General features: G+C 36.6%; 2 protein-coding genes across 2 annotated transcripts in view; both read right to left on the minus strand.

Moving 5' to 3' along the window:
- Positions 1–304: 304 nt before the first annotated feature.
- LOC149423992 (uncharacterized) lies at positions 305–2474 on the minus strand (the record flags this gene model as incomplete). Its single annotated transcript, XM_089631018.1, has 1 exon — positions 305–2474. A coding segment is annotated over one exon (537 nt), but the record flags the coding sequence as incomplete, so codon positions are not given.
- The window catches only part of LOC149423993 (uncharacterized), a 238977-nt gene continuing 213834 nt past the window's right edge, over positions 2316–27458 (minus strand). Inside the window, exons 6-7 of the mRNA XM_089631109.1 lie at positions 19602–19646; positions 2316–4037 (exon numbers count right to left, since the gene is read on the minus strand). Coding sequence (XP_089487235.1) covers positions 2475–4037; positions 19602–19646 — 1608 coding nt within the window. The 3' untranslated portion in view covers positions 2316–2474. The remainder of the gene's footprint in view (positions 4038–19601; positions 19647–27458) is intronic.

The raw sequence follows: 27458 nt of genomic DNA on the forward strand, positions 1-27458 counted from the left end.
ATGGTGTATCTTGTGTAAGAAAGCAGTCATGATTCATGATCGTATCAATGTATACATATGGGTTAGTACCCAAAACCCTGCTGTACTTTACTGTACCATTAATGTTACCAAAATATGAATGAATTGACACATCCAATCAAGATACATTCCATTGACTCCAAAAACGTTGTGTTTTTGTCGGTCATCTCGTATTTCGTAATGGTAGTAGGATAGTAAACAGAGGACTTGGTAATAAAAGAAAACAACATTTCATTTTGTAATAGATTTATAATAATAAGAATATTATTTAGACTGTGATTAAGTTATAAATACAAATACTATAATACAGAGCTACAACAGTTAAGTAGAGGAATTGCTTTTTTATAGGAAAATTTCGTCATTATTCGATTATGATGTAGGTATGTAATTACAAACTTAAAATCACTAAGCGAAGCATAAAACAGTTCACATTTTTCATACATAAAAAGGAATTCGGTGCGGCTAAATAAAAAAAATAAAAAAACAAATTAATGTCATCTGAAATAATTTACATAATTTATAAAAAAAACAAATCGAATAATATATAAAATTGGCATTTTGTTTGACTCCAATAAAATGATTTATCTTTTAAACCATTTAGGACATTTTTATAATTAATAATAATTAGGCAACTAGGTAGCTGTATTTATTATGTAATATTATAATTTTAAAAGGAATGCATCACAGTTTCAATAGCTAGTAGAAAATAATCCATTTTGGTGTTGATTGATTGTACTTCAATAATTTTAGGACAATGAAAACACTTATTTATTAAAATAATAAGTTTACGGTAAGTACCAACCTTCACTTAATTTTCAGAAAGCATCACTTAACCAAACATAATGCACGGGTATCGTAAAACCTAATATTTAACCAGAAAACGAGAAGAAAGTGTAGTGTCAATCAATTGACCAGGATAGAAACAAATATTTTTTTGTGATTATATAATATTATAAATGATATGTAAAACGGGAAAAGATACACACAATAATTTGATATTTACATCTTGTGTCTAATAATTAAAAATGTTGTTACTGACTAAAAACACAAATAAAATAAGTATTAAAAAAGTGAATTTGAAAAAGTGGAGATTGTTCTTTCAATATTTAAAAAATCCTGCCTGTGAAGGATTCGTGATCGGGACGAATCACGAATCAAACATATATCAAAACATGTATTAAACAATACGTCAGAAGAGATTTATTAGCTGGGACATACATTTTTATGAAAATGGCCAAATCATAACTAACATTAAACAGATAAATTAAATAGGTTTTTTAAATACATATTTACAAAAATATTAAAAGAAGTTTTGTTGGATAAATTAAGTGTGATTAAGTATATACAATATTGTAGGAGAAATATATTTTTATTATACATTTTTAAAATTTGAATATTTAATGAACAGCTAACGGTAGTTGTTTAATGAATATATGTAGGTACTGTAATTTCCACAAAATCTAAAACATTACAAAGATATGGCAATTTGTGAAAAAAAATTGTGTCATCCCATTCGGAGTTTCCAAATACATGCGTCAATTCGAAATTTTTATTGTTATTTAAGTTTTTTATAAATAAGTTTATTTGCTCAATACGACTAGGCTGTACACAGTTTAATAAAATATCAATACAAGGAGTCAATTACCATTTCAAATATAAAACAGACAATCATAATAAAATAGGCTGTACGTTTTACCAAAGTCACTGGTCAATTTAGAAAACTTTAAACCTAATAGTCTTTCTTACTATGCAGTCTTTTAATACACAAATATTTTACACTCATTTCTCGACTATCACACATGTTCACTAGAGAAGTGTCTTAATAAATTTTATACGACGTGGAATGGATATTTTTTATTGCTATTTTTTTGTTATCAAAGATCACTTAGCACTTAGGATTGATTAAAAGTCAACAGGGCTCAACAGCTGAACGTATTATCATGATTGCACGAGTGAATGTACCCATCCTCGGTGTGGTTGAACCCGTTTTCTGAGATGACTGAATACTCTGGCTCGCTGGTGTTGGGGTGACTACAATAGCCGTTGTTCCGACTGTGCTCGCAGTTCTCCTGGTGTCTCTGGTAAGTACTGATGATCTCTGGGTTCCTCGGGAAACTGTTATCTTGTTTGCGCGAATAACGGGAATCGATGTTCCGCTTGTTGTCCGTGTTGTACTTGAAACTGTTGGTTTGGTTGACCTTCTTGTCTGAAAGGGATCTGAGCGATCCGTTGTTCAATGTGTGCGGCAGGACCCCATTCTTGATGGAGAGAGCACCATTGTTGAGGGTGTGGGGATGGCGGCAAGTGTCGCCATTGATGTAAGTAAATCCGTTGACGGGCAACGTCCCCCCGCCCCCACCCCCGCCCCCGCCTCCCTGCAGCCTCTGCGGCCGGCGCGTGGAGCCCTGGGCCCCGCCCGGCAAGAAGAACACGCTGGGGGAGGCGTACAGCTCTAGCTACAGTTCCGTCACCGGAATTGGTCTCACGCCGGGTCCGAGGCCGACGGCGGGCTGCGCGCTGGGGAACACGGGCGGGTGCACACCGCGTCCGATGTAATCCTCCTCGGAGAAAGTCTTCTGGTACTCGTGCTCCTTGCGAGACATCGCGCGCTTATTCCACTTGTAGTCCTTAAGCGCTTCGTGAACGCGCCTCCTGTATCTGTACAGCAAGAGAACTAGGACGGTGAGGAGTGCGACGCTTCCGACGACCAGAGCTCCGATGATGGCCTGTTGTTTAGTGTCGTGCAGGGCGCATCCCAAATCATCCGGTCCCAAGTTCCGTAGAAGCCGTTCCTTTAAGTGATCTGGACTAGCACACTGGACATGGCTGAAGTTCTTCTGCGAGAGACGTTCTTGCAACCATAACAACTGACATCCACAGTGAAGAGGGTTGTCAGTAAGCTCCAAACGCTTTAACTCGTGCCAGGCTAAAAGTGATTCTGGTAGTGACGTAAATGCATTTTCCCTCATAATCAGATGACGTAAATTTGGCAGACCAGCGAGAGAGCCTTCTTCTATGGTATCTAGTTTCTTATTACTGGCCAAAACCAAGGTGTCCAGGTTCAAATTCTCATTAAATGCTGCCCGCTCAATCTTCTCCAGTTGACTCGCTCCAGTAATGTCCAGCCTTCTAAGATTAGTCAAACCTTTGAAAGAATTCGCTTCAATAATGGTGAAATCATTTTGACCTAGAGTCAAGTCTTCTAGCCTGGCCAATTCCGACAGTTGCAAAGTGGGAATATTTTTCAAACGATTATCCGACAAGTCTAGGTTTCTTAAACCCATTAATCCTTTGAACGAGCCATCACTGATGTTGTGGAGGCCTGCTCCACCCAGATCTAATACAGTGAGTCTGTTCAAGCCAGAGAATGCATCATCCGGAAGAGCGGTGAAAGCATTCAGACCAACGTGTAGTTCTGCCAAACTTCCGAGAACCGAAAAAGATGGAGTCGGAACTGAGATGAGCTGATTGTCGTCAAGGTACAGAACTCTCAGGGACAACAAACCGTTGAAGGCCTTTGCATCAACGCGTGAGATTCTATTTTGGCCTAAATTCAGTTCCTCAAGTTGTGGTAGGAGAGTAAACACTCCCTTGCTCAGTTCTTCCAAGAAATTTCCCCTCAAGTTGAGAACTGTAAGCGACGACAACCCTTGGAATGTGAAGTTGGATACAGAAGATATTTTATTGTGGTTCAAATGCAGTTCTTGCAGTTTCTTCTGATTATCGAAGCTTTTCGACGGAACGCTGACGAGGTGGTTGTAAGAAAGATCCAAAAAGTACAATTCTCCGTAGAATTGTATGGAGCTGTCTATCATTTTGATTTTGTTGTTCCTGATAACCAGCCGCTGAATGGATGGGTTGAGGGTTATAGGCAGTACGTCCAGTTTACTCTCTTCGCAGAGAACAACGAGGGTTTCATCGTCACAGTTGCACCCGTTAGGGCAGTTGGCCAGGGCGCTGGTAGAAGTGGCTATCAGCAGCAGACTTAAGAGAAAACTCCACCCAATCACTTGCGAAACCTGAAACAAAAAACATACCCAAGTTACTAAAACGTTACTGAGACCATTCTAATATTTATCTTAGTTATATCATCTTCAATCTCATTTCAACGGCAATTCAGGTTTTCTAATATCCTACCCCAATTTCACCACCCCATTAATAAATTCCGTAATCCAATTTAGCTTAGCCGCCCTTCTGTTTCATTACACCGCCGTTATGAGATTGTACGATTCATGTGTGTTAATTACTAGCGGGGTACAACTTGATATATGTATTATTTTACGCCTAGTATTGTCTAAGCATGTATGTATAAATATAACCGTATTGCAAATTACCCCATAAAACGAAAAACTTTATTTTTATTCTTTTTATGACTCAATTGAATAAATACCTTCGCACATGAGAGTTCACGAAATATGAGGGTATTTCGTGTAAAAACCGGGTACAATGCGTATCATTCGGGACGGTTCGTGTTCGTGGTAATAGGGCGATGCCATTAATGTAAGGTAAAGGAAATGGAGACCGCGTTAAATTAAAAATTTGCAATGTAGGCAAATTAAAATCCTTCCCCAACGAACGACGGAATAGGTCATATTTTACAAAATTGCAATGTGTAATGTTCCTACCGGTAATTATATTTGTTAGAATTTCCAAGAAACTGTGCTAAACGAGCCATAAATAAACGACGACAAGGAAGTGAAATAATAATTTCACAGTAAATTTAGGCTGCAAGTATTTAATTAAATTTAATTTAAAAATAATAACATATTTAAATGAAGCAGCTTTTATTGCTGATAAATGTTCAGCACGATTTCATCACAATGGCGATCCCTGAAGGTTTGCTCTAAATGTTTAATTTAGTAATCTCTTTTCATTTTCTTCTGTTTCCACTGGGGATGAACCGCGGGGTTAATGATTATGAAAATGGGAAAATATTTCAATTAAGCCATCGTTGCTTTTAATAAAGGATATCTTTTGACATGGCTCAGCCGAGGAATACCAAAAATAATTAATAACATAAATTATTAAAGGAAGGTCTTTTGAGGCCGTCAAAAGGGAATTGAAAGACAAACAAATTGATTGGTAACTCTGAAGACAGTATTATTTATAGATTATATTATATATGGAATAATAAATTCACACCAAAGTTATAAAGATAATAAGTATAGAAGTGTGTTTGTTCGACACTAGGATTACATGAACTAGGATTCGATGATTTTCTTACAACACTCGTGACCTAAGGGATGGGATTTCCGACACAGAGCTCTATCGGGACCACTACTGCAAACTGCAAGCTCAGTCCCCTCTAGCTATCTGCAGGATGGACTTGCCACCAGGATTATGGGGTGGGTGCCTATCTGCCCAATAAACTAAGCATGAGGTCAATATGCGCATTTTAAATGTGTGGGATTCTGCTCACTCCTTGGAGCATCTCAAAAGTTTAACATTTAAATGATATTTTAAATTTAAAAAATTCACAAAAAATATATTATAAAACAGAAATGATTTTACCGTTAAAAATACATTAAACCGTGAGAAAAATGCTCACTGTCGGTAATGAATGTTGACTGATAGGATTTTCCTTTTATTTCATCCCACAGAATATATCTCCGAAGATCTTTTGATTAATTAAATCACAGAAGATTAATCGGTTTAATTGTTGGCAGATGAATCATCTAAATGCGTTTAAGATTGGCGATTGATTGATTTTATTCATTAATTTAATTCATTTAACATATAATATATCCAGCTAACAATAAATCCACCCTAATATAATAGAACTTCCTTCTTCTTCTGGCGTTAGTAAGATTAAATTGTTAATTTTAATTTTAGTTGTAAGTTGCCAAATATGTAAATACTCGTGTATATGTCGTTAAGATAGTAGTTATAGGCCTTAGTCGTAAGTCACTAGATATAAGTCTTAGAGATAAGTCAGTAGTTCTAGTATTAAATATTTAAGAAATACATTTGTACAGCGCCCTTGAGGTGATTTCTCACGAAAACGGCGCTATATAAATTAGCCAAATATTAAGAGGGACAAGAAAATTTTCGTCTTTTAAATAATGTTCGGGGTTGAAAAATAAAGCAAATATTAAATGATACTATGAAGGGTGTTTACATTATGCAACATTATGCAAGTTTAAATATCCCATTTAATTACCTAATACTTATGTATTTGTCTGACACTAACAAATAGCGGTAAAAGAACACCGGAATTCTGGCGTTATGAAATTTGTACAGCCTTTTCAGATTGTAATTTCAAGGTCAAGGAAACCACTTTCAACTCACAAGGTCACTTTTAAAATGAGTTATAAATATCTTTTATGAGATTTTATTTGAATGCCAGGTTAAAGTACTAGTATTCTGTGACATATCTGTGGCTTGCTTCTAAAAGGGCCAATGCCAGTTTTCGATTTACATTTTCATTTGCGATTTTTCCTCAAAACTGGGTTATCTTTCGAATACCAGAAAAACTAGATTTTGGGATCCGACGCACTAGAAAGTTACTTTCCTTAAAATTAAAACTATTTAGTTCTAGGCCTATGTAGAATCTGCTATTTTTAGATAAAAAGAGCAAATTCTACATAGGCCTCACTTTTGAAAAACTCACATTGGCCCTCTTTAGAAGCTGGGCACAGAAATATAATTATCATAATACGAACAAATAATTTCTGCTTCTTATCTAATTCAGAAATAAGCAAAATAATAGGTGCATTATAAACGAAGAAGAGCGAAGAGTATTGAGAATAGGTCTACGACTGGAATAGGTCGAAAAGAGAGCGAAGAGTCTAGAGAATAAGTCTACGACTGGAATAGGTCGAAAGAAGAGCGAAGAGTCCGGAGAATAGTTCTACGACTGGTATAGGTCGAAAAACCCATAATTATTTCATGGGTATTGAATACAATACACTACACTTGCATGCGAGCCTCGTTAGCGATTGATTGCCAAATGCAATTTTAATATCACACTCTAATCAGAACAATCCGGTCCGATATGAAAACAGACATCTGATTTTACAAAACAATACCAATTACAACAGATGCTAGTACAAACAAGTACAGTGATTCGGAATGTACATCCATTGATCAATCCACCATTCAACGGATTTAAGGATATAATTTAATATTCTATACCTACTGATTGTGGACTGCTAATGAAATGAGGTTTCATGTTATGTTAATATTAAATTTAATTCATTTATTTGACAAGATATGATTTTCATACCACAGTGGTAAATATTCTCAGTGTCACTTTAGTTTAAGACCACCATCCAGAATCGAAATTGCTTTAAATGGCTTTAGCCGTGTTTATTCATTGTCTTGTATTCTTCTTGATTCTATGTTTGTATTATCAAATAATCATCACGTCTATGTCATCAAAACATTGTCTATGGGCTAAAGTAAGCAATATTGTTATTTTAAAAAAGTTAGAAGAAAAGTGCAGCGGAAATGCAAAATCAGCAAAATTACAAGGAGATATTGATTTTTTTACATTAACCTTACACAGGAGACCCCGAGGAAAATAATTTCCCTCGGGGGCTACGTCATCTTTGGGGATTCTGTGTGGAGGTTTTTTTAAAGGAAAGGAAGGTGGGCAAGTTATGGGAAGGAAAAAGGTATGTGGGCTGGTACGAATCTAGGGATCATGCAGCGCAAGGCGATGGGTCGAAAGACCAGTTGGAGAGGTCAAACGGTCTCGATCTGGCATGCCACGCAGATGGTGGGCAGGGGCATGCTGATCACACCCCTGCTGGGGCAAGTCACCAAACGTAGCCAACAACTAGGGTTGAACTATGGCAGAGTTGTTGGTTATCCAATAAATGGTTCCCGCGGCGGCGGTACCCAATCATGCCTCCCAAATTAATTGATTAAAAACAGAGTGATTTATAGAAAGCAAGTGAAATTTTGTAAACGTCCATTAACCTAATATCGTACTGATGAATTTGCGAAATAGATTATAACAATATTTATTCAATATCAAGCAAATTCTTATGCAAATTCAGGTAGAACTTATTACAAAAAGAGGCTCGTATCAAAGTTCGGTTGGAAAGCTAAGGTAATCTGTAAACATCTGTATTATTTATGTCAAAGAAGAAAGGATACGAACGGAAGCTTGTATTTAATCTATACGTTCAGAATAACAGCTCCAACATTTACCGGTATTTTGCTGGCAGTTTATGAGCGAAGTTTCGGGATAGTTGCATTGCTTGCTAATTTACCCAGTTCGCAAAATGCACCAAATAAGATTCTGCGAGCAACTGTAGCCGAGATTGCAACTGGTGTGATCAAATTTTATAGTTAAATAAAGTGTGATGAATAGAGTTCCAACTGCAGTCAAATATTTTATACAAAGCTGCCATGAAATAATTTTTCAGGAAAACTATCAACAAAGAGTTCGTTTATTCGTAGTCGCATCATTCACGGCTTGGAATGCGGGCAGATGCTAGTTAAGGGATTCCTATGACAGATTCCCACCATCACGCTAACAGCAACATAGCGGCCAGCAGTCCAGGCGGTAAAGTAACAGTTGCAGTAACAGTGTTGTAAACTCTAATATAATATGTGCTGCATATTGTTAAGGGATTCCTATGACAGATTCCCACCATCACGCTAACAGCAACATAGCGGCCAGCAGCCCAGGCGGTAAAATAACAGTTGCAGTAACAGTGTTGTAAACTCTAATATAATATGTGCTGCATATTGTTAGGGGATTCCTATGACAGATTCCCACCATCACGCTAACAGCAACATAGCGGCCAGCAGTCCAGGCGGTAAAGTAACAGTTGCAGTAACAGTGTTGTAAACTCTAATATAATATGTGCTGCATATTGTTAAGGGATTCCTATGACAGATTCCCACCATCACGCTAACAGCAACATAGCGGCCAGCAGCCCAGGCGGTAAAGTAACAGTTGCAGTAACAGTGTTGTAAACTCTAATATAATATGTGCTGCATATTGTTAGGGGATTCCTATGACAGATTCCCACCATCACGCTAACAGCAACATAGCGGCCAGCAGCCCAGGCGGTAAAGTAACAGTTGCAGTAACAGTGTTGTAAACTCTAATATAATATGTGCTGCATATTGTTAAGGGATTCCTATGACAGATTCCCACCATCACGCTAACAGCAACATAGCGGCCAGCAGCCCAGGCGGTAAAGTAACAGTTGCAGTAACAGTGTTGTAAAGTCTAATATAATATGTGTTGCATATTGTTAGTTAAGGGATTCCTATGATTCCTTTTTAGCACACCCATATATTTATTCTATATTTGAAATTGACTTTTGTAGGAATGAAATTTCTCAGTTTTCATCTTGTGACGTCAAATTAGATCCGCGATTTTTTACTGGTAAAACAACTAGTATAACAACAACAAAATATATAAACATACTTTGCGATATTTTCTTTATTTGGAGGCATAAAAAATGTGTTTTGAATAAGTATTTATTTTAGTACGCGTATTTTCTTAAGTAACAGAATTTGTATTAAAAGAATATTAAAACGCTAAGTACGTGTTAAGTGAGTTTGCTTGCGAAGGACTTGTGAAAATAAGAGTTGACTTTAAGTAGTGCAGAGGACGGTTAAGGAAATTAAAGTGGATTATTAGGGAGGCTGCGGTGATGTGAGGAAATGGATTCTCTACTCTAAGGGAGGCTTTGGTTTGAATCTGATGAAAGCGGTGGGTTGTCAACTTCTGCGCTCGGTTTCGGGTACCAGACCTACTGCTACTGTCACTACTGTGACCAGGTTGCACTGAAAATAACAAACTTATGTAAAGTACATTGAATATGGAATTATGTTATGATTTTTATCTGGAGGTAAGACATTGAAAGGCGTCATAATAAAGTATTATTTTTCTATCTATCTTGACTATAGGCAAGTTTGGAAAATCACTGGCTATTCAGATTCGGCCACACCCCTTAATTAAAGTCGTTTCAGGCAACGTTTCTATTTTGAATGGTCGTCTCTCATCAGATCGAAAATATTAAAAAAATATATCAGATCGATCAACTCTTGAACTGGAAACTAGTCTCTGGAAACTGGTGAATCTACATCACATAAAGAATCCAAAAAAAAAATTTCGATCTGACTTTTCTTTTTAAAACTTTTTTCTTTATATTTTTCGGGTTAAAAAAGTTTTGGAGCCGGGTCTACACTTCGACGCAATTTAAATGACATTAAACAGCTGATATTAACCCCGATGACAGCTTTTTAGAATTTCATTTACTGGAAAACGATAGCTCAAATAAAAAAAAGTAATGCAACAAAATTGACTCCAAATATGGATGGAGATTCATTGTTTTCCTGCTTGCACTACGAATTTCTGGTGATCGTGCACATATTTATAAATTAATTAAAAAAAAATGAATACGTGAATAAACGGATTTCAACACGCCATCCCAGAAGAAGATGAAGAATGAATCCGGTGTCACCCCAGCCCGGCTCATATGGTAATGCAGAACGCGTCTCGCGGCCGCCGCCAAAGTTCCCGAGTTTATTTCGCGCCCCGGAAAGGCTTCGATTGCTGCGCGGGATCGTGAGGGGAAATCCGATCGTGCTGGGCTCGTCCCTCCTCACCCTCGCCCGTGGCCTCGCCCCGCCTACGCAGCACACCCATCCGCGGTTCAAACTTACCCGGGAGGTTTGTCTTTCTTTCTTGTCGTTTAAAGAATACTTTTTTATTTCCTTGACTAAAAGAAAAATGTTGATTTTATAATATTAAGCAAAATAAACATTAGTCACGTTCTTTCTTCCCTTAATTAGAGACTAAATCAAACAAATACTAAGTGGAAAGGGTGTTCCGAAATCCGTCACCAGTTTTAATTAATTTAGTGGGTAAAACATATAATTCGTTATTTTAATGATAAACTAAAGTTTCAGGCGAATAATTATTGCCTATAATAATTTGATATTTATTTTGTTGGACTAATTTATTAATTTATTAAAAAAATTGTTTTTAACATAAAAGAACATAATCTGCACATCACGCTAGGGCATTCCTGTATCAATAAAAGGTATATTTATGTATTTCTCATGTTACGACTTTATTATTATGTAATATTTATTTACACGGGCAGATGATGGCACGAGCTTGGAATTATTCTTCACTTGGAAAGCATTTTCCACCACGTTTTCCGCGAAAGAGCTTTCAGGATATTTACACTTATCCAAGTAAAAAATCAAAGGTGTATGAAAAATGTTCACGGCATAAAAAAGGCGCATTTCTAAGGAAATTCCATAGGTAAACGATTTGAAGGCTTAGCGAAATGGCCGGAGAAAAAGCGCGTTAAATTTGACCCGTCTGCAGCCTGCGAAGAAACAGGAAGCACGACAGCGCCATTATACCGGAAATAGAAATATCATAATCAAGGAGAGGAAGGTCTGGAGCGCCTAGTGAGCCGGAAACACTTGTTTATAGGAAGTGAGACAGCGGAAGGCTCTGTGCGATGCGGCGTCTGGATTCCCAGCATCTCTCCCACTGCACAGGTCGTGGGAAATTTCCGACCAAGCGAGTCGTCAACAGATTTTATGTTCCAATATAAATTGATGCACCTCTCAATTTACGAAAAATTAAGCCGTAAAATAATTTTACATTAGATTTTAAAAATATGTATTGTTCTACTTTGACCGTTACGTAAGTCATATAAAATTTCAGCTGTAGAGAATTAGACAAGCTTTTGAATGTAATCAGGGAGGTAACAACAAATTAATTACCTAAAAACGCTCAGAAAGCTACAAAAAATCACTTTACGAACAAAAAGAACCGTAAAAGTTTTACATCACCGATCTGGCGCCTCTCGGCAGTGAAAATGGTAAGGTACTAGGACTACTAGGAGTACAAGGGAATAAAGAAAACATCGGTTTTGACGACTCGCTATTTAAGCATTTTTGAAATGGCCCAAGCTAGAAAAGCACTGGGAAGTGGCGTGAAATGAGTGAAAGCGAACGGAAAGTGATAAACGGAGGCTGTACAAACACCGCTCTAACGGGACCAGTCAACCAGACACTAAAGTTGCGCGAGAATGGCCAATTAAGGTGAGCCCTCAGACACCACGCAACCTGCCAACCAAACTACCCAGTACCTACACCACCAATGGCGGCTCCTTGATGGGAAGAGTTTATGCCAATTATTGATTATACGAATAATTTTTCCAATAATAATCCATTAAGATTTATGCCAGAAATATATATTCTTTTCAAAACAAAATATTATATAAAACCGTAATTATTATTATCGAACGTTCTGAACCTTGGTTGGATATTTGGCGGTAGGTTCTATTCAAACATGTGGAATTGATGACAGAGGCAGACTGTTCAGACATTTATATAAAACTTCGTGCGTGAACAAAGTTCCAGTAGCCAAATTAATAATTAAATCCTCGTTCATCGAAAAAGTTTAGGGAGATTCGTAGCGAATCTAGTGGTAATAAATGGGATGGCGACCCACGTCTGAATTCTATATTATTTCATAAGAGAAAAAACGTCCATTCAGCGGGTTTCATTAGTACTTAACTCGGTAATGGCGGAGTCAAATGGCTTTATGAAAACGCTTAACTCGCTTCTCTGAAGTACAGTTAGGCTTAAACGCCAGTTAAATTGGTTGTGTATTAATCAAGTGGGGTTTAGTGTTCATACTACATTAGGGAGTTTGGTAACGCATTTCAGATCAGTTTTTACGTAAATGGTTGTCATGTCAAGGAGTAAAGAAAAAACTTTTTTATTCCCCCACGCTTTTGAAGTTCCACGAAAATTCCGATTAAAACTGACTCTGCAGATTTGAGGCGATCAGTGTGTGAAAGCTTCAAAACGCAATATATATATAAATTGATTTGATATTAAACTTCTCATACAGAACTGGCAGCAGATTAAACGACTAAAACATTTGGCAACGCTCCCATAATGGGCTATCTGCTATCTTTAACGGTTTCGAGAAATATCATTACTTTAGATAATCACTGTAATCCTCACCTAATAATCGCTGGTATAAAGATGGTCTATTTAAAACTAATTCTTAAACGAAAGGAAGCCCCAATGAAAACGAAAGTTAAGATTTGGCAGATAAACTTTTTTAGGAAGATCCGAAATCGTTTATTTTAATTCGAAGTAGGATTTGGAAAAATCTATAATGATCCTCGACTGGTACAATATGAGAATACTTAACTAGGAGAGTTGGTTTACGTAATTTTTCAGCAGACTCCTGAAACTTTTTTCGTAGAAGATTTCGTAGTTTCCAGTACTTATGATCGTATCTCACTTTTCGACTTGTAGAACGTTATTAAGTTCGGACGTTTAGTCTTTATGGGGAAATTGACGGATCCTTCTTTAGTGGTAAATTAATCAATTGTTATCATTTTGGAGGTCGGCAGCTTTAAAGCTTTTTTTTCAGCAGGAAACTTATGAAAGAACTAGACTATAAATGGTACAAATTAAATAAAAACAACCGATTTTTGGGTGGTTGAATCGACAAGTTATTTTTATTGTAATATTTCCACTTATTTTTATTGTAATATTTGACTGATCCCCAAACTCGCCCCACACGTTGGGGTAGATTAGGTTGGGTTAAGACGGGCATGCACGATGCGATAATGATAATGTCGAAACAGTAACGCAAAAACTTGCTATTTTATTTTTTATTGTATTTTAAACACAACATTTTGTAAAAAATCTGTATAACAGTCAGTTTACAATCAAAGAAATTAGTAGAAGATTAAAATAAAATAAAATTGTAAGTGTATTAAATTTTTTCTCCGGTGTTGGTGATTGAATTTATAATAGTTAGAACTTGAGGGCAAGCTAGCATGAGACAAGCAAACGCTTCTACCTAATGTAACACTGAAAGGATTGTTGTGTTAGTACGTTAGGAACATGGAAAGGCATTGGTAACAATCTCAGCTCTAACTAGGAGAGGAACAGCTACGACTGTTAACATAACTGCAACTAGGGTGTACATATATGTACAGTGTACTCCGTGTGAAATGAAAACACAAATGCATCTGAAGCATTTGCTGCGTGAATAATTACCGTAATTTACATCTTGAAATACCTTTGAAACTCAGCTCTGCGACGAAACAAACAAAGCAAACAAATAAAAAATGCATTTATTTAACAGAATAAAATGTTGTCAAACGAAACCTACTTTATAGACATCACTATAATGATGAGTGCATGCAAACGGATTCGGCACAATCGTGGCTTCGTCAGTGTAGATGTAAACTATATTTATTTCATGAAATTAATTACTAAATGATATAGGCCTTGTAAAGAATTGGTTAGATGATAATCTCCTTACTCTCAATGCTGGAAAAACTAAATTCTTAGCCTTAAGTCTGTCTGCTAAAACCCAAGCTACTAACAATCATAAATTAATAATTGACTCCTGTCCGAGACCTGGTTCTTCCTGTACTTGCCCAAACTTGGAACAAGTCACCCATATAAAATATCTGGGGTTTTGATTGATCATCTACGTTGGGATCTACACTTAGCCAGCCTAACTTAACTCCCTTAACTCCCCGCATCCGCAAGCTCTCTTATGTATTTTAAACTCTTGGATATATTCTTTGCTCTCTGCCAATCCCTATAAAGCATACGGCATTATCAGTTGGGGTGGCTGAGCTTAAACTATTATTGGTTCTCTACAAAAAGTAATACGTATTATCAATGTACAAATAAAAAAACTGAATAAACACATATAAAAATAAATAAAAAATCAACAAGCGACTGACTCCATTCGACTCTTCATTGAGTATAATATCTTAACCCTTTAAGCCTCGTAAGACATTACTTGCAACAAACATCATATTCCATTAGAGGCTCTGAAGGACAGATCTGACCAGGGCATCCATACACTATAAAATTATTTTAAACTTTTTTCTATAATGCGTAGATATGTGATTTGTTCGTCGTTGGAAAGATACATAATTATTCTTCTCAGTTTGTCGCAAATATGTATTATACAAGATAACATGGATAAAATCCAAAAAATGTCAAAGTTAATGACTACACATCGACAATTGAAAGTTAAAAATATATAATATTTTTTAATGTTCAAATTCATCGCCATCTTTATCAATACGGATCGTGCTGTAGAAAATGAACCGACAGTCTTGGCGACCTGTTTTCGGTCTTCTTGCACTGGGTTTAGTAATAAACCATGCTAAACCCAGTGCAACAAGTCCAAAAACAAGTCTCTTTAACTGTCAATTCATTTTCTACAGCACGGCCTGCATAAAGGTGGCAGAAGTGCTTTTCTTATTAATTCCTTACACAAAGGAATGTGTTTTTTAAATATCGAATTCTTTCAAAATTAAGGAATTTTCGAGTGTCAAAATGTCCGGTAAGTGTTTTTTTTAACATTTTCATATTTTATACATATATTTTTTTATCAATTAGAAATATCAATATTTATTTCAAATACAAACATTTCAGAGATAACTTTAACTTGTTTCTGAAATGGTATTTCTTTTTACGACATCTTAAAAAATAAGAAATATATATAGAACATTTTCGATACCTCGGGAGCATTCCATGAAATTTGTCGTTGGGACTTGTAGGTAAAAAATATGTTTGTGTCTGTGGGATTAAACATACGCCAACTCCATCTAAAATGTATGCTAAGACATTTCTTACAAAAATACTCTCTTAGAACATAATTGCACCACCAGAATTATAATCAACCGACACTACAAAGTACATAAACTTCATACTACGTCAGCAATAAGACAATTCATCTACCTAGCTCCTAAAAATCTTCAATCCATTCTCCTTGATAACTTAAGAACCGAAATCCAACTCCATACTTTCAAAACACAAATGACGAGGTGGATTCTACATTATACACTCTAACTACTTCATATAAGTCTCACATTCCCTACCTTATTTAACTATCGTCTAAAATATAAGTGAATTATGTAATACATAAAATAATTACTATCATCAATCATATGAGTAAATTCAATTCGTAAACTTCACCCGCCAGAAAACACGGACATCCCCAGAATGGCGGGTGACATAACACAAACAAAAATTATTTAATATGAAACAAAAAAAGATGACATCTATTATATCTACCCAAACAAAGGAATATTTAAGCCTCACTCAATAATCTTTCACTCCGTGAGTGATTGTAAGTCTGGTGCAATGAACTCAGTTTTGTTTTGAATTTAAGTGCCATTTTCAAAAACAGAACTGATCGTGTCAAGAATTCAGACAAGCTATAAGTTCCTACAAGATTTAATAGTATCCAATGGTTTTTCACGGTTTGCGATAGTTATTTAATAAAGTGATGTAAACTCGGTTACAGTGTTTATTATTTAGTATTGTTACATCACAATTTTTAATAAATTTCACAACAAAATGTTTTTTTCTATCATTGCTTACGGCTGGTTATTGAGCTGAGGCATTTCACGTATTCTTCGTTTATATTTTCATCGATCTATAAGTATTGCACAGAACGTATTACGTGAGCTAATGGTTGGTTATTCTCAGAGTTTCTGCTTGAACTTAGTGCCATGTCAACATTACTAAGACTTGAGTTACTCTCGGCTAGACTTAATCTGATAGAAGAATACAATAATAATTTTCGTATTATATTCCAAGACATCATTTAGATAAGCCGAGCATTAGGCTTGGTACACACGGAACACAAATTTAAGATTCACGATTGCAGGAGATGGGCTCTTGGAGATATGTGAGATACTCTCTCTACAAGTTTGAAGGAGTTTGTTTGATTATCTGGAACGGTAAAGATTTTCAAGTGTCACAACAACAAATACGTAAAACCTAACTTGACGATCTCCATGGTCGAGTGCTTACGATCCACCGGAGGTGCACAACGAAATTTTAATTTACTGATTTGTGTTATTTTACAATTTATTAACTAAAAATAAGACGTACATCTGTCCGGAAACTCATTTTTTAAATATTTTTGATGAAGCTACACGTTTTTGAACGATAACCCAATACAGCTAAACCGCTTAAATTAGAGTCTTGACGTGTGTGGTGAGGGAGGAAACCATATGTTTCCTTATAACGCCGTTGGGAAAGTGGTGGGGTCCCCTCCAATGTTCGGAAACTAGTAGTCGGTACGTCGTAAAACTGGTGAATCTGTAGCGATGCTACTAGAATATTCGGGAACGATCGCCAACGCAAAACCGCAAAACGCATCGTAGCTGGAACTCTCAAGATACAATGCTAGCATTCGGCGCTCCTACCTACAAGTCTGAATATTATTATTTATTAAGTCTGAATTATATTGATCCACCGGGCGGCTATACAATGAGGCGCATCAAGATGTAGTCAGTCAGTCTTAAGTTAGCAGTTTTATGAGTGACCAATCTGCGAACCCTGCGACTGCTTGCTGCCTACTGAGGCGGCCGGCCACCGACTGGCCGGGCCCCCGTGCCGCGCCCCGCTATACTACACCGTGCCGATACACGGACCTACTTACCTACACCCGGCACTGCACGGACTACGAATTATCGTGGACTCCTCGGGATCACATCAGCGCCCTGGCCCCGGATATCATCCCTGGCCTGCGCTACTTACGCGCCTAGACCCTGCGACACCTTCGCCGGTCTGTGCCTCAGCCCCGCGGCATCGTTGCCGGCCTGCATCTCCCGCACATCTGCCGACCAGGTCCATCACACCTTCGGCTACCTTGTTCACACTGGAGTGCCCAGAAGATAAGCTACCAGTGCTGAACACATCCACGAGTCTCCGATCTCCACCAACGCGGTGTCGACCCACTGACTACCGCTTTCATTACTCCACCGCCGTAATTGCTGCCTACACTTGGTATCGTCGTCATCGATCGAGTCATCTCACAACTGCGCAAGTCTACTGACTCAAAATAAACGCTGTGATACAACAACCACTATCTTTCATTGTCTCACTACCAGATCCCCAAAAATTTACATCATACAGATAACCCAAAGTAACTTTTGACGTGTGCGGTGAAGAAGGAAACCAATGTTTTTCCTATAACGCCGTCGGGAAAGTGGTGGGGTCCCTTCCAATGTCCGGAAACTCGTAGTCGGTACGTCGTGAAACTGGTGAATCTACATCACACAGAAAATGCAAAGTAACCTTTTTCGATCTGAGCATTTCGATTTTTTTTAAATACTTTTTCGTAAACTGAAGAGCTAAAATTTTTGGAGCCGGATCTCAGCTTCAAATTAATCGGAATAATCAATATTAAGCAATGTCTACTGTTCACAGAAGTATTAGTGATACACGGTCGGTCATTTATTTTTATTATTATATTTTGTTAACTTAAAAGAGTTTCAAATTATTTATTTTCGTTACACAGCCCTGACTAGATAATACGTGAAAAATCACGGGATATTATAATAATTGTAGGCTTTGTGAAGTTGTAAGAATTTATAAAATACTAGCTGACGTGTAACCGGCGTTTCTCGGGGTTATGAATGATTTGGAGTATACTTTTGAGGTTTTGAATTGTATGATAAACATCGACTTTTCTCTACTTCTTATAAATATAATATGCATTTATTATATATATCTATAAACCTTACAGAAGAAATTATGTAGGAACTGAGCGCACAAACAGACAGACGCGGATATCGACTTTATTTTAAACTATTTAGATATTAGACATTGGTTAAAATGTTATTTTTTAAACTAATTTAAGATGTTTTTTTACTTTGATGTAACATTTTAGTTTTGATTGTTTCCCTGCGACGACATCCCTTTATTTCCTTTGCTTTGTTTGTTTGACTTTAATCAGGAATGAAGGACGGTGGTATGATGGTATTTTAGTTAAATACGTCGGCCTTAAGTACCTCTTTGAATGAGTAGTTTAATTTATCTAACTGCGAGATTGCCTGTTTGGCCAAATTAGAGCATACGAACACAATAGACTGAATAGATAAAGTGAACTGCTTTACGCACTGAATAGATACCACACACTAGAAATGAAGACCAATGTCGCCACTGACATAAAACCATTTGGTTCTAGCCGATTTAGCACGCGCTCTGTCTTTCTTACACTTTTATATCGTCCACCCATTATGAATTTCATAATGGAGATGACGAAACACAGTTTTGCATTGGAAATTTAAGGTCCTATTATAAATATATGGACTATTTGATTTAAGATCACGAAATATGCCCACGTCGCTTTTCTTGTTTTCTTCTCTAGTCTATGGATCTATGCATAGTTAGTTCTTTCAACATGCTTTTCCTCGTATTTTGTAAATAATATATCAAAATAAGTGGTGATTTAGCATGGAGTAATCAGATTCTAACTCACAAGATAAATATATTCACGTTCCAGCGGAAGTTTTCATTTTTCTTCTGAGAAATGTAGTAGGCATTTTCGGAGCTATATACATGAGTAAATAAATTACATTACGTGATAATATTACCAAAGTGGGAGATAAATAACTGGGAGCTCGGTCAGTTTGGTGCAGAATCTTCCATAAGGCAGAGTGTAATAAATAACCTCCCGTTTATCATGACATCAATCTGAATTCTACTTGGTGGTAATTCTACGATGTACACTCAATCAGGACATTCCAAATATTAAAGCATGTTTGACATGAACAAAATCATCAAATAATTACCTGAAAGCGTGGAAGAAGCCAGCGATTGTAATTCTTGGATACCATCTGTAAAAAAAACATTGATTTAAATATAAACATTGACGAAATATGCATAATTTAAAATGGTTAATATTTATGTATATCTAAGTCAAGTAAGAAGATATTATTCTGTCTGGAAAGGCATTGATAAAAGCTTTTGAAATTGAAACAGCTCTGATACTTCCCAAGCGAACAAAGCGGCCAAGGTGTATTTAGGTTTCTGAAACTGATATCAATTATTGCCGGTCTATATTGAGATCGATGGTGCAAATAGGTTGGGATTTGATATTATTTCGGCATTTAATGTGGTGAGTTCTGAGCCGTCTTTTGTACCCGCCGCTACACGACTGGAGGTAAATTACATGGCAATAATCGCAACTTTCCCTGCATCTACCTAATGTCAATGAGACTTATAGCTAACCAACCTTCCCGACTGTTATTTAGTTCATACACTTTCTGTTTGTGTGTAGATCGGGATTGATTTATTTCAAAGTTCAACGGCGAGATAACATTTTCTCATAAAGGACGGATTCTAAAAAATAAGTTGACTCCACAGCTGGTTTAACGAGTAAGAACGAATATACAGCCATCGCCGTAAAAGCAAACTATATTAAGCTTAATGAGAATTACGCAAACAATTCAAATCGTCACATAAAATCTTTAAATGATCACTTGTCTCCAAATTGTCTTTCTCTTCTTTTCCAAAGTACAAAATCAATAGGTATCTTTACAAGAAAAAGTTGCATAAAGGCCACAAAAGAGACACTTTCAGACCAATCGGTTGATACAGTTCAGGCAGTGATTAGCAAGTGTTGCGACATTTCAAGTCATTCCCAATTAGTGGGGGAACCGGGGAGTTGGGAGCACACAGAGGGAAGAAGGCGCACCCTTTGTTGAGCTCTGCAGGGTCCGGAGGGTTTCATCACAAAGGCAAACAATCCTCTCGGACTGATTGATGAAAACAGTCCGCGACGTGACGGAGATGCAAATATCCCTCAGCGACTCGTACCGAGAATCGATGAATGTTCGGAGGATTCAATGAGAACTGATTGTTATTTAAACATCTTAAGAGGAACCGCTGCGTGGCCTTTTTCATACAAAACTTATATTTGGATTTGAGGCCAAAATACTTTTTTATTGAAATTATAAAGAAACGGTACAAATTAACAAAAATATGTTACATAACATTCTCAATCAACTAATTAAATTACCATTCGATTAAAACATAATTTTTCGGTTGTTTTGCCTCAATACTTAACCAAAGAGAAAATTATTTTTTTAATTTATTTATTTACGTATCGACTGTCGAAATTCATTCGGCTTACACCAAAAAATTCAATGCTTTGACTTGACGGTGAATTGACAAGCCTCGACATTCTGGACAAAGTAGAATGGTAACCATAATTAGAATGTTGATGTTTTACGGATTCGATGTGACAAATGTGAATATTTTATGAAAAGGTATATCGGATATTTTATTTACTTGTCTTTCAAATTATAAAATATAGGCGATGTCATGATTTTATGATGGCAACTTTGGCAATTATTGTGAGTTAGTGATAATTATTATAAAAAATAATAGTCTTATTTCTTTGTAAATTTATTGAAATATGTATAAAATATTTAATAAATCATTTTGACGGGCTTAAATAATTTATTAAATTTAACACAAATTCGTCAAACATAAATTAAAAATTTGACTCAACAAAGCCTTCCTTACGATGTTTTAATTTTATATATCATAATATTATCATAGTACATTTGGCTAGATTACTTTTTTTAGAAATAACGATCAATTCTCAAAAAATCCCAGAGTTGCCTCTAAAATCACTAGAAATTGAATTCTTCAAAGGCCTTAATTTAAAAATTAAAACACAAATACATAAAATACCACAAATCCGTACACATATTTTTATAAACCGTGTGGTTAAAAAATGAACGGTATTGTTCTAAGTCGCTGGCCACGGATACTACGAAATATTTTAAAATAAAACCTTCTGATTTACCTTTATTACTATAAAGGAAAATTGACTGCTTTTGGGAATTTTTTAATTAAGTAAAATAAAAATTCGCTTTCGTTGTATGGGATTACAGCCGGAATAATTTCTGTTGATGACATTTTATTTTGTTGGTATTCCTGATACCATATGATTTCTACACGTATTCACGAAATTAACAGATTGTATCCCACCTGTCATACTCGAATTATTTAATTCAACCCCTGAAGCGCATGTTTAACCCTTCACTTCGTAATAATAACTTTCCTGAAGTGTTGAAACTAACTAAATTTCTTTCATTCCTTCCGAGTAGAAATCTGGCAGAACGTCTTTTTTACTAATCTTGTTTGATGTTAATGCCCAGCTCTCATTTGGTTGGAGTGGCCTAACGGATAGGATTGAGGGAACAAATTGCCTACTTTTCATCTTGTTTGATGTTAATGCCCAGCTCTCATTTGGTTGGAGTGGCCTAACGGATAGAATTGAGGGAACAAATTGCCTACTTTTAATCTCGTTTGATGTTAATGTCCAGCTCTCATTTGGTTGGAGTGGCCTAACGGATAGGATTGAGGGAACAAATTGCCTACTTTTCATCTTGTTTGATGTTAATGCCCAGCTCTCATTTGGTTGGAGTGGCCTAACGGATAGGATTGAGGGAACAAATTGCCTACTTTTCATCTTGTTTGATGTTAATGCCCAGCTCTCATTTGGTTGGAGTGGCCTAATGGATAGAATTGAGGGAACAAATTGCCTACTTTTCATCTTGTTTGATGTTAATGCCCAGCTCTCATTTGGTTGGAGTGGCCTAACGGATAGAATTGAGGGAACAAATTGCCTACTTTTAATCTAGTTTGATGTTAATGTCCAGCTCTCATTTGGTTGGAGTGGCCTAACGGATAGGATTGAGGGAACAAATTGCCTACTTTTAATCTTGTTTGATGTTAATGTCCAGCTCTCATTTGGTTGGAGTGGCCTAACGGATAGGATTGAGGGAACAAATTGCCTACTTTTAATCTCGTTTGATGTTAATGTCCAGCTCTCATTTGGTTGGAGTGGCCTAACGGATAGGATTGAGGGAACAAATTGCCTCCTTTTAATCTTGTTTGATGTTAATGTCCAGCTCTCATTTGGTTGGAGTGGCCTAACGGATAGGATTGAGGGAACAAATTGCTTACTTTTATTTCTAAAGTGCATAGCAATTACTTAATATTCAACTATCATCCGCGCTTTTTATCGATGTGATAACGATCATACATAATGAAACGACTGCGATTGAAACAGTGAATCATTAAGCGTGCTGCAGCGGACGCTACTCGATAGCAAGCCGTGTCTATATCGCCGTTTATTATTTTACTCCCCGGCATATAAAAGGGAGTGCACGCGACAGATAAAAGTCCAATGTAACACACCCACCCTCCGATGCGGGAACATTGATGCGTGCATCATAATCCCGTCACGAGCGACGGGCGCGAGTGACGGAACCCACCAGGACCCACTGAGCGGGAACCGGGTCCCGATGCCAGAATCAGAATGTCACTCCTGTGATTGGACTTGAATACAGATTGCGGCATTAGGTCGTTTCGAGAACAAAGCACTCGTCATAAACCACTTTATTGCAACTGTGATGAAATGACCGTGTTTTGTCAGTGAAAACATTGTCAAAAATACTGTGAAAGAATATTAAGCGAGTAGATGAATTTTGTTAATTCACATATACACACGATTAACGGAATGATGAAGCTTTGTAAGATAAGCTCAGCCAGTTTACTCTAAGCATTTCGTCACGCATATTCCGTCTAATCTCAAAAAGGCTCCCACACTGCCATTACTCAATAATTAAATATACGAGATTTCCGAGATGTTGCGAGATGAGCGGGGCGTGTTGACACAAAACCTTGTCAAGAGGGATTCGAGATTAAATGACATTATATGTTTAACCAATATTTATCCGGTAAGATCAACCAACGAAGCAGCAGTTAATAAATATTCAAATAACGTTCGCATTCAAATTGAATACATTTGCTACCGCGCCTGCGTGTAAGATTTTTATCAGCGCAGCCTGGATATTACATTATGCATAAATTGAACATACGTCGTATTGGTAACGTGAAAGCGAGCATATGTAATATTTCCACATATATTCATGCGGCACTATTCCACGCGAACCGAAAAAGACATCACCCAAATTGTGTAAGGAATAAAAAGATCAGGTAGACGAAAAATATCAGCTCTGAGCCCGGGCCCCGCGGGAGAATGGAAATCGAAGTCGCGGATATAGCGAAGCAAATGAGCGATATGACCCAGGGAATAACTATGACATCCATGGTAATTCCTGAAATCCTGGAAGAAGGTCAGCCGAATAGCGAAGGGAGATATCTCGCCGGGAAATTGCGGGGTGATGGACCGGGAGACGAAGACGGAGACGCCAGGTCCCCGAGTCTCGAAAGGTTCTGGCAATTCACACAATTTATATACTACGTGCTGGAAATGTACGTAACATACTTTCTGATTTCCCGGAATATTAAATATTTTGTCAGGAGTCAGGAAGCACGCCTTATCACCGTTGTTTGTTGAGACCTTAAATTGAACAAATAAACCACGTTGGAGCTATCGAGAGCGTAATAGAGAAAGAAAATATCACTCGCATAGACACATACGAAATTCATGTGGATTATCGTGGCTGGCTATCAAACCCGCATCCGTCAAATAAAGTGAAATGTTCCTAGTAGTTTTACCTCATCCAAATTGAATTCTTCAAGGGAAATACTCTATTCCTGTTTTCTCCATTCACAGTCTTATAACTTAAGTTAAATATCGGTAAACTGTGGAACGGCTGTTTTATATGCGCCAACAGGAATAATTTATTGAAAATAAAAGGTTATGAATGTCGTAAGTTTCGGGATAAACGTTTCTCGGAAGTGAATATAGGCGTGTCATACGATCTTTATTACATTAGTTTATTGATTCATAAATAATATCAACCGGCTTAAGCGGAACCATTTCCGTAATATCTCAAAGGCACGCCATTAACCAAAGGAGCATTAACGTAAACGCAATATCGCACAATCGTGTTTAAACGATTCAGTTTTGATACAAGCATCATCAAAACTAATTGGAAAGCTGTTTTAAATTCGTCGAGTATTAGAATAATGATAGAAGTGAAGGTTTTTAGAATCATTCTATTATCTTACGACGGGCCAGGGCCAATCAGTTTGGACGTCAACGCTCAGTCCAAATTGATCCATTAATATTAGTGATTGAAAATTGGAATGACATTTCGGTTCCGTTCTGCCGAGCACACCCCAAAGCGGGAAGTTGATTGCAGACAACGATGGGGAAAGAAGGGAAGGGAGGCAAGGCAAAGGAGGGGAGACTGGCGGAATTGAGATGTTGCAATGGAAGAAGCGAAGCGTACCATAAGCAACCTATTTGCCTAATCAATTAATCTACGCTTCAAGTGGGTTTTGTTTGAAAATTCATGAAAATTAAGTGAAAACCAATTGTTTCAAGATCTACATGTATTTATATGTAAAATCTTTTTTTAAATTTTAGATATAAAAGTATGTCGATTCTTATTCATTGAAGAAGATTTTAATAATGCTTATTAAAAAAATCACTCAATTGTGTATTGTATCAGTCCGATTTGTAGTAATGTGACTTAATAATGATAATAAATAAATGACTAATTAATGAAAACAACGAAATAAAAATGCCGCAGTAATAAAATAAACTTTATATTTCATAAGTTGATACCAATCCCCCGTGTAACGATAATTTGTTTAATTTATCGGACAACGAGAAGTTTATAAAGGAAACAATATATGCCTGCCAATCCAGTGATTCGACATGCAAATTGTTTTAATTCAATTTAAAAATATATGTCAAAGACGATTGATAAAATGAAGCCAGAGCATAAAAAGAGAGCAACCGCCCTTTGAATGCAATTCATTACTGAAGAAACGGAAGTGTTTACTCTAGATGTTTTTATTGTGATTATTATTTATTTTTACGTTGTATTAAAGCATAAAGATTTTCGAAGGCGCTCGTATTAACATATTGGTATACAGTTGTACAACAAAACAAATCGCGTGACGAAGTCGAACACGCACCATTCAAATTGCATCCATTTGCGAACCGAAACGCGAACTGAACCACAAAAGACGGGAAAGGAACAAAGCATCTGTAAGCGGCGTTTCGCGCCATATGCGGTTGCTTCATTCCTTTCCCACAAGTTGAGGTTCAGTTCTGTAGTTCGGCTCGCGTATATACGTAACATAATAGCAACACTATTATGTTCCGGTGGTATGGTTTGGGGGCAATATTGGAACAGGATAATGAAAACACACCGTTAATATTTAGACAAAACTGAAAAGGCAATTGCGTATTTTTTATTGTTGATCGGTGAATAATAATTCTGTTTGACAATGCTTTCGGAATGCGAAACAATATTGTCACGTGTTGTACTTAATAAACCTACCAATGAAAACAGTATTAGGGTTTTAAAATGAAAAATGAAAGTTTGCTACACAAAGTAACAAAAACACAATTATCAAATACCCCGCAGAACGGTGAGAATATACATCGGTTACAGTAAATCTCCGATTTGGGAGGGCTATGAAGAGGAAGTAAATATGTTAGATAATTATTAGAATCAACGTTTATTTTTGTATTTTAACCATGTGTTTTAGATCGCGTGTTGAGTTGTAGAGAATAGCGGGAGTATATTAACTACGTTCATGTAGCAGAATTTATCCACCAATAATTTCGTTTGTCAGTTTCGTTCAATTTATCTGTCATTTTTCAAATTGGAACTGATTGTATAAAGAAATCAGACAAGTAGGTAAGTACCTACATACATGTAATATGCTTAGTATTTTTTTAGTAGAATTAAATTATTTAATTCCATATTTGAAATGTGTATCTATTATTTTTGTTTAAATTTCTTAGGGTTAACTTTATAAGTAAAGTCATATTTCGTGATTTTCAAGGGTCTGCGCTTTTTCCATTCTACAGAAAGCTATATTACGTAACTAACTAGATTTTCCAAAGGTAGATTTCCGATGGTCTCTCTAAGCTATATTACGTAACTAACTAGATTTTCCAAAGGTAGATTTCTGATGGTCTCTCTAAGCTATATTACGTAACTAACTAGATTTTCCAAAGGTAGATTTCTGATGGTCTCTCTAAGCTATATTACGTAACTAACTAGATTTTCCAAAGGTAGATTTCTGATGGTCTCTCTAAGCTATATTACGTAACTAACTAGATTTTCCAAAGGTAGATTTCTGATGGTCTCTCTAATTTTTCAACAAACAATTATAAGAGTCTGAAGAAAATCTCTAAAAAGTATAAAACAAAGTCGCTATCCTCGTCTGTCTGTTTGTGCGCTTAGTTCTTCTAAACTACGCAACGGGTTTCGATTGGGTTTTCAATATCATTTCGATAATTTCTCCCGGAAGGTTTAAAACTTTACTCGAAATCATTCAGAACCTCGATCAACGCCGGGTACTCGTCAGCGTATTTCATAAATACTTTCATCTTCACAAATCCTACAATTATTATAATATCCCGCGATATTTCAGGATCTCCGCTAGTTATTTATATAAAAAAGGAGACCGTTTCTATTAGTTAATGTGTGGGCATCGAACAAATCTAGGACCCCTGGTACACATCACATTTGGTCCGCTCCGTTCATTTACTTTCAATATATTTTCATTTTGTTCAAAACCAGTGCACCGAAAATGTACATCAGATGGGAGGGTGGCGAAATACACAAATACAGGGGGGTGCAAAATAAATCATAAAACATAAGACGAATAGCTTTAGGGGTTGCTCGGACAGA

This window comes from Hesperophylax consimilis, chromosome 4, assembly GCF_061612785.1.
Source record: "Hesperophylax consimilis isolate HC1 chromosome 4, BYU_Hcon_1.0, whole genome shotgun sequence".
NCBI classification, from domain to species: domain Eukaryota; kingdom Metazoa; phylum Arthropoda; class Insecta; order Trichoptera; family Limnephilidae; genus Hesperophylax; species Hesperophylax consimilis.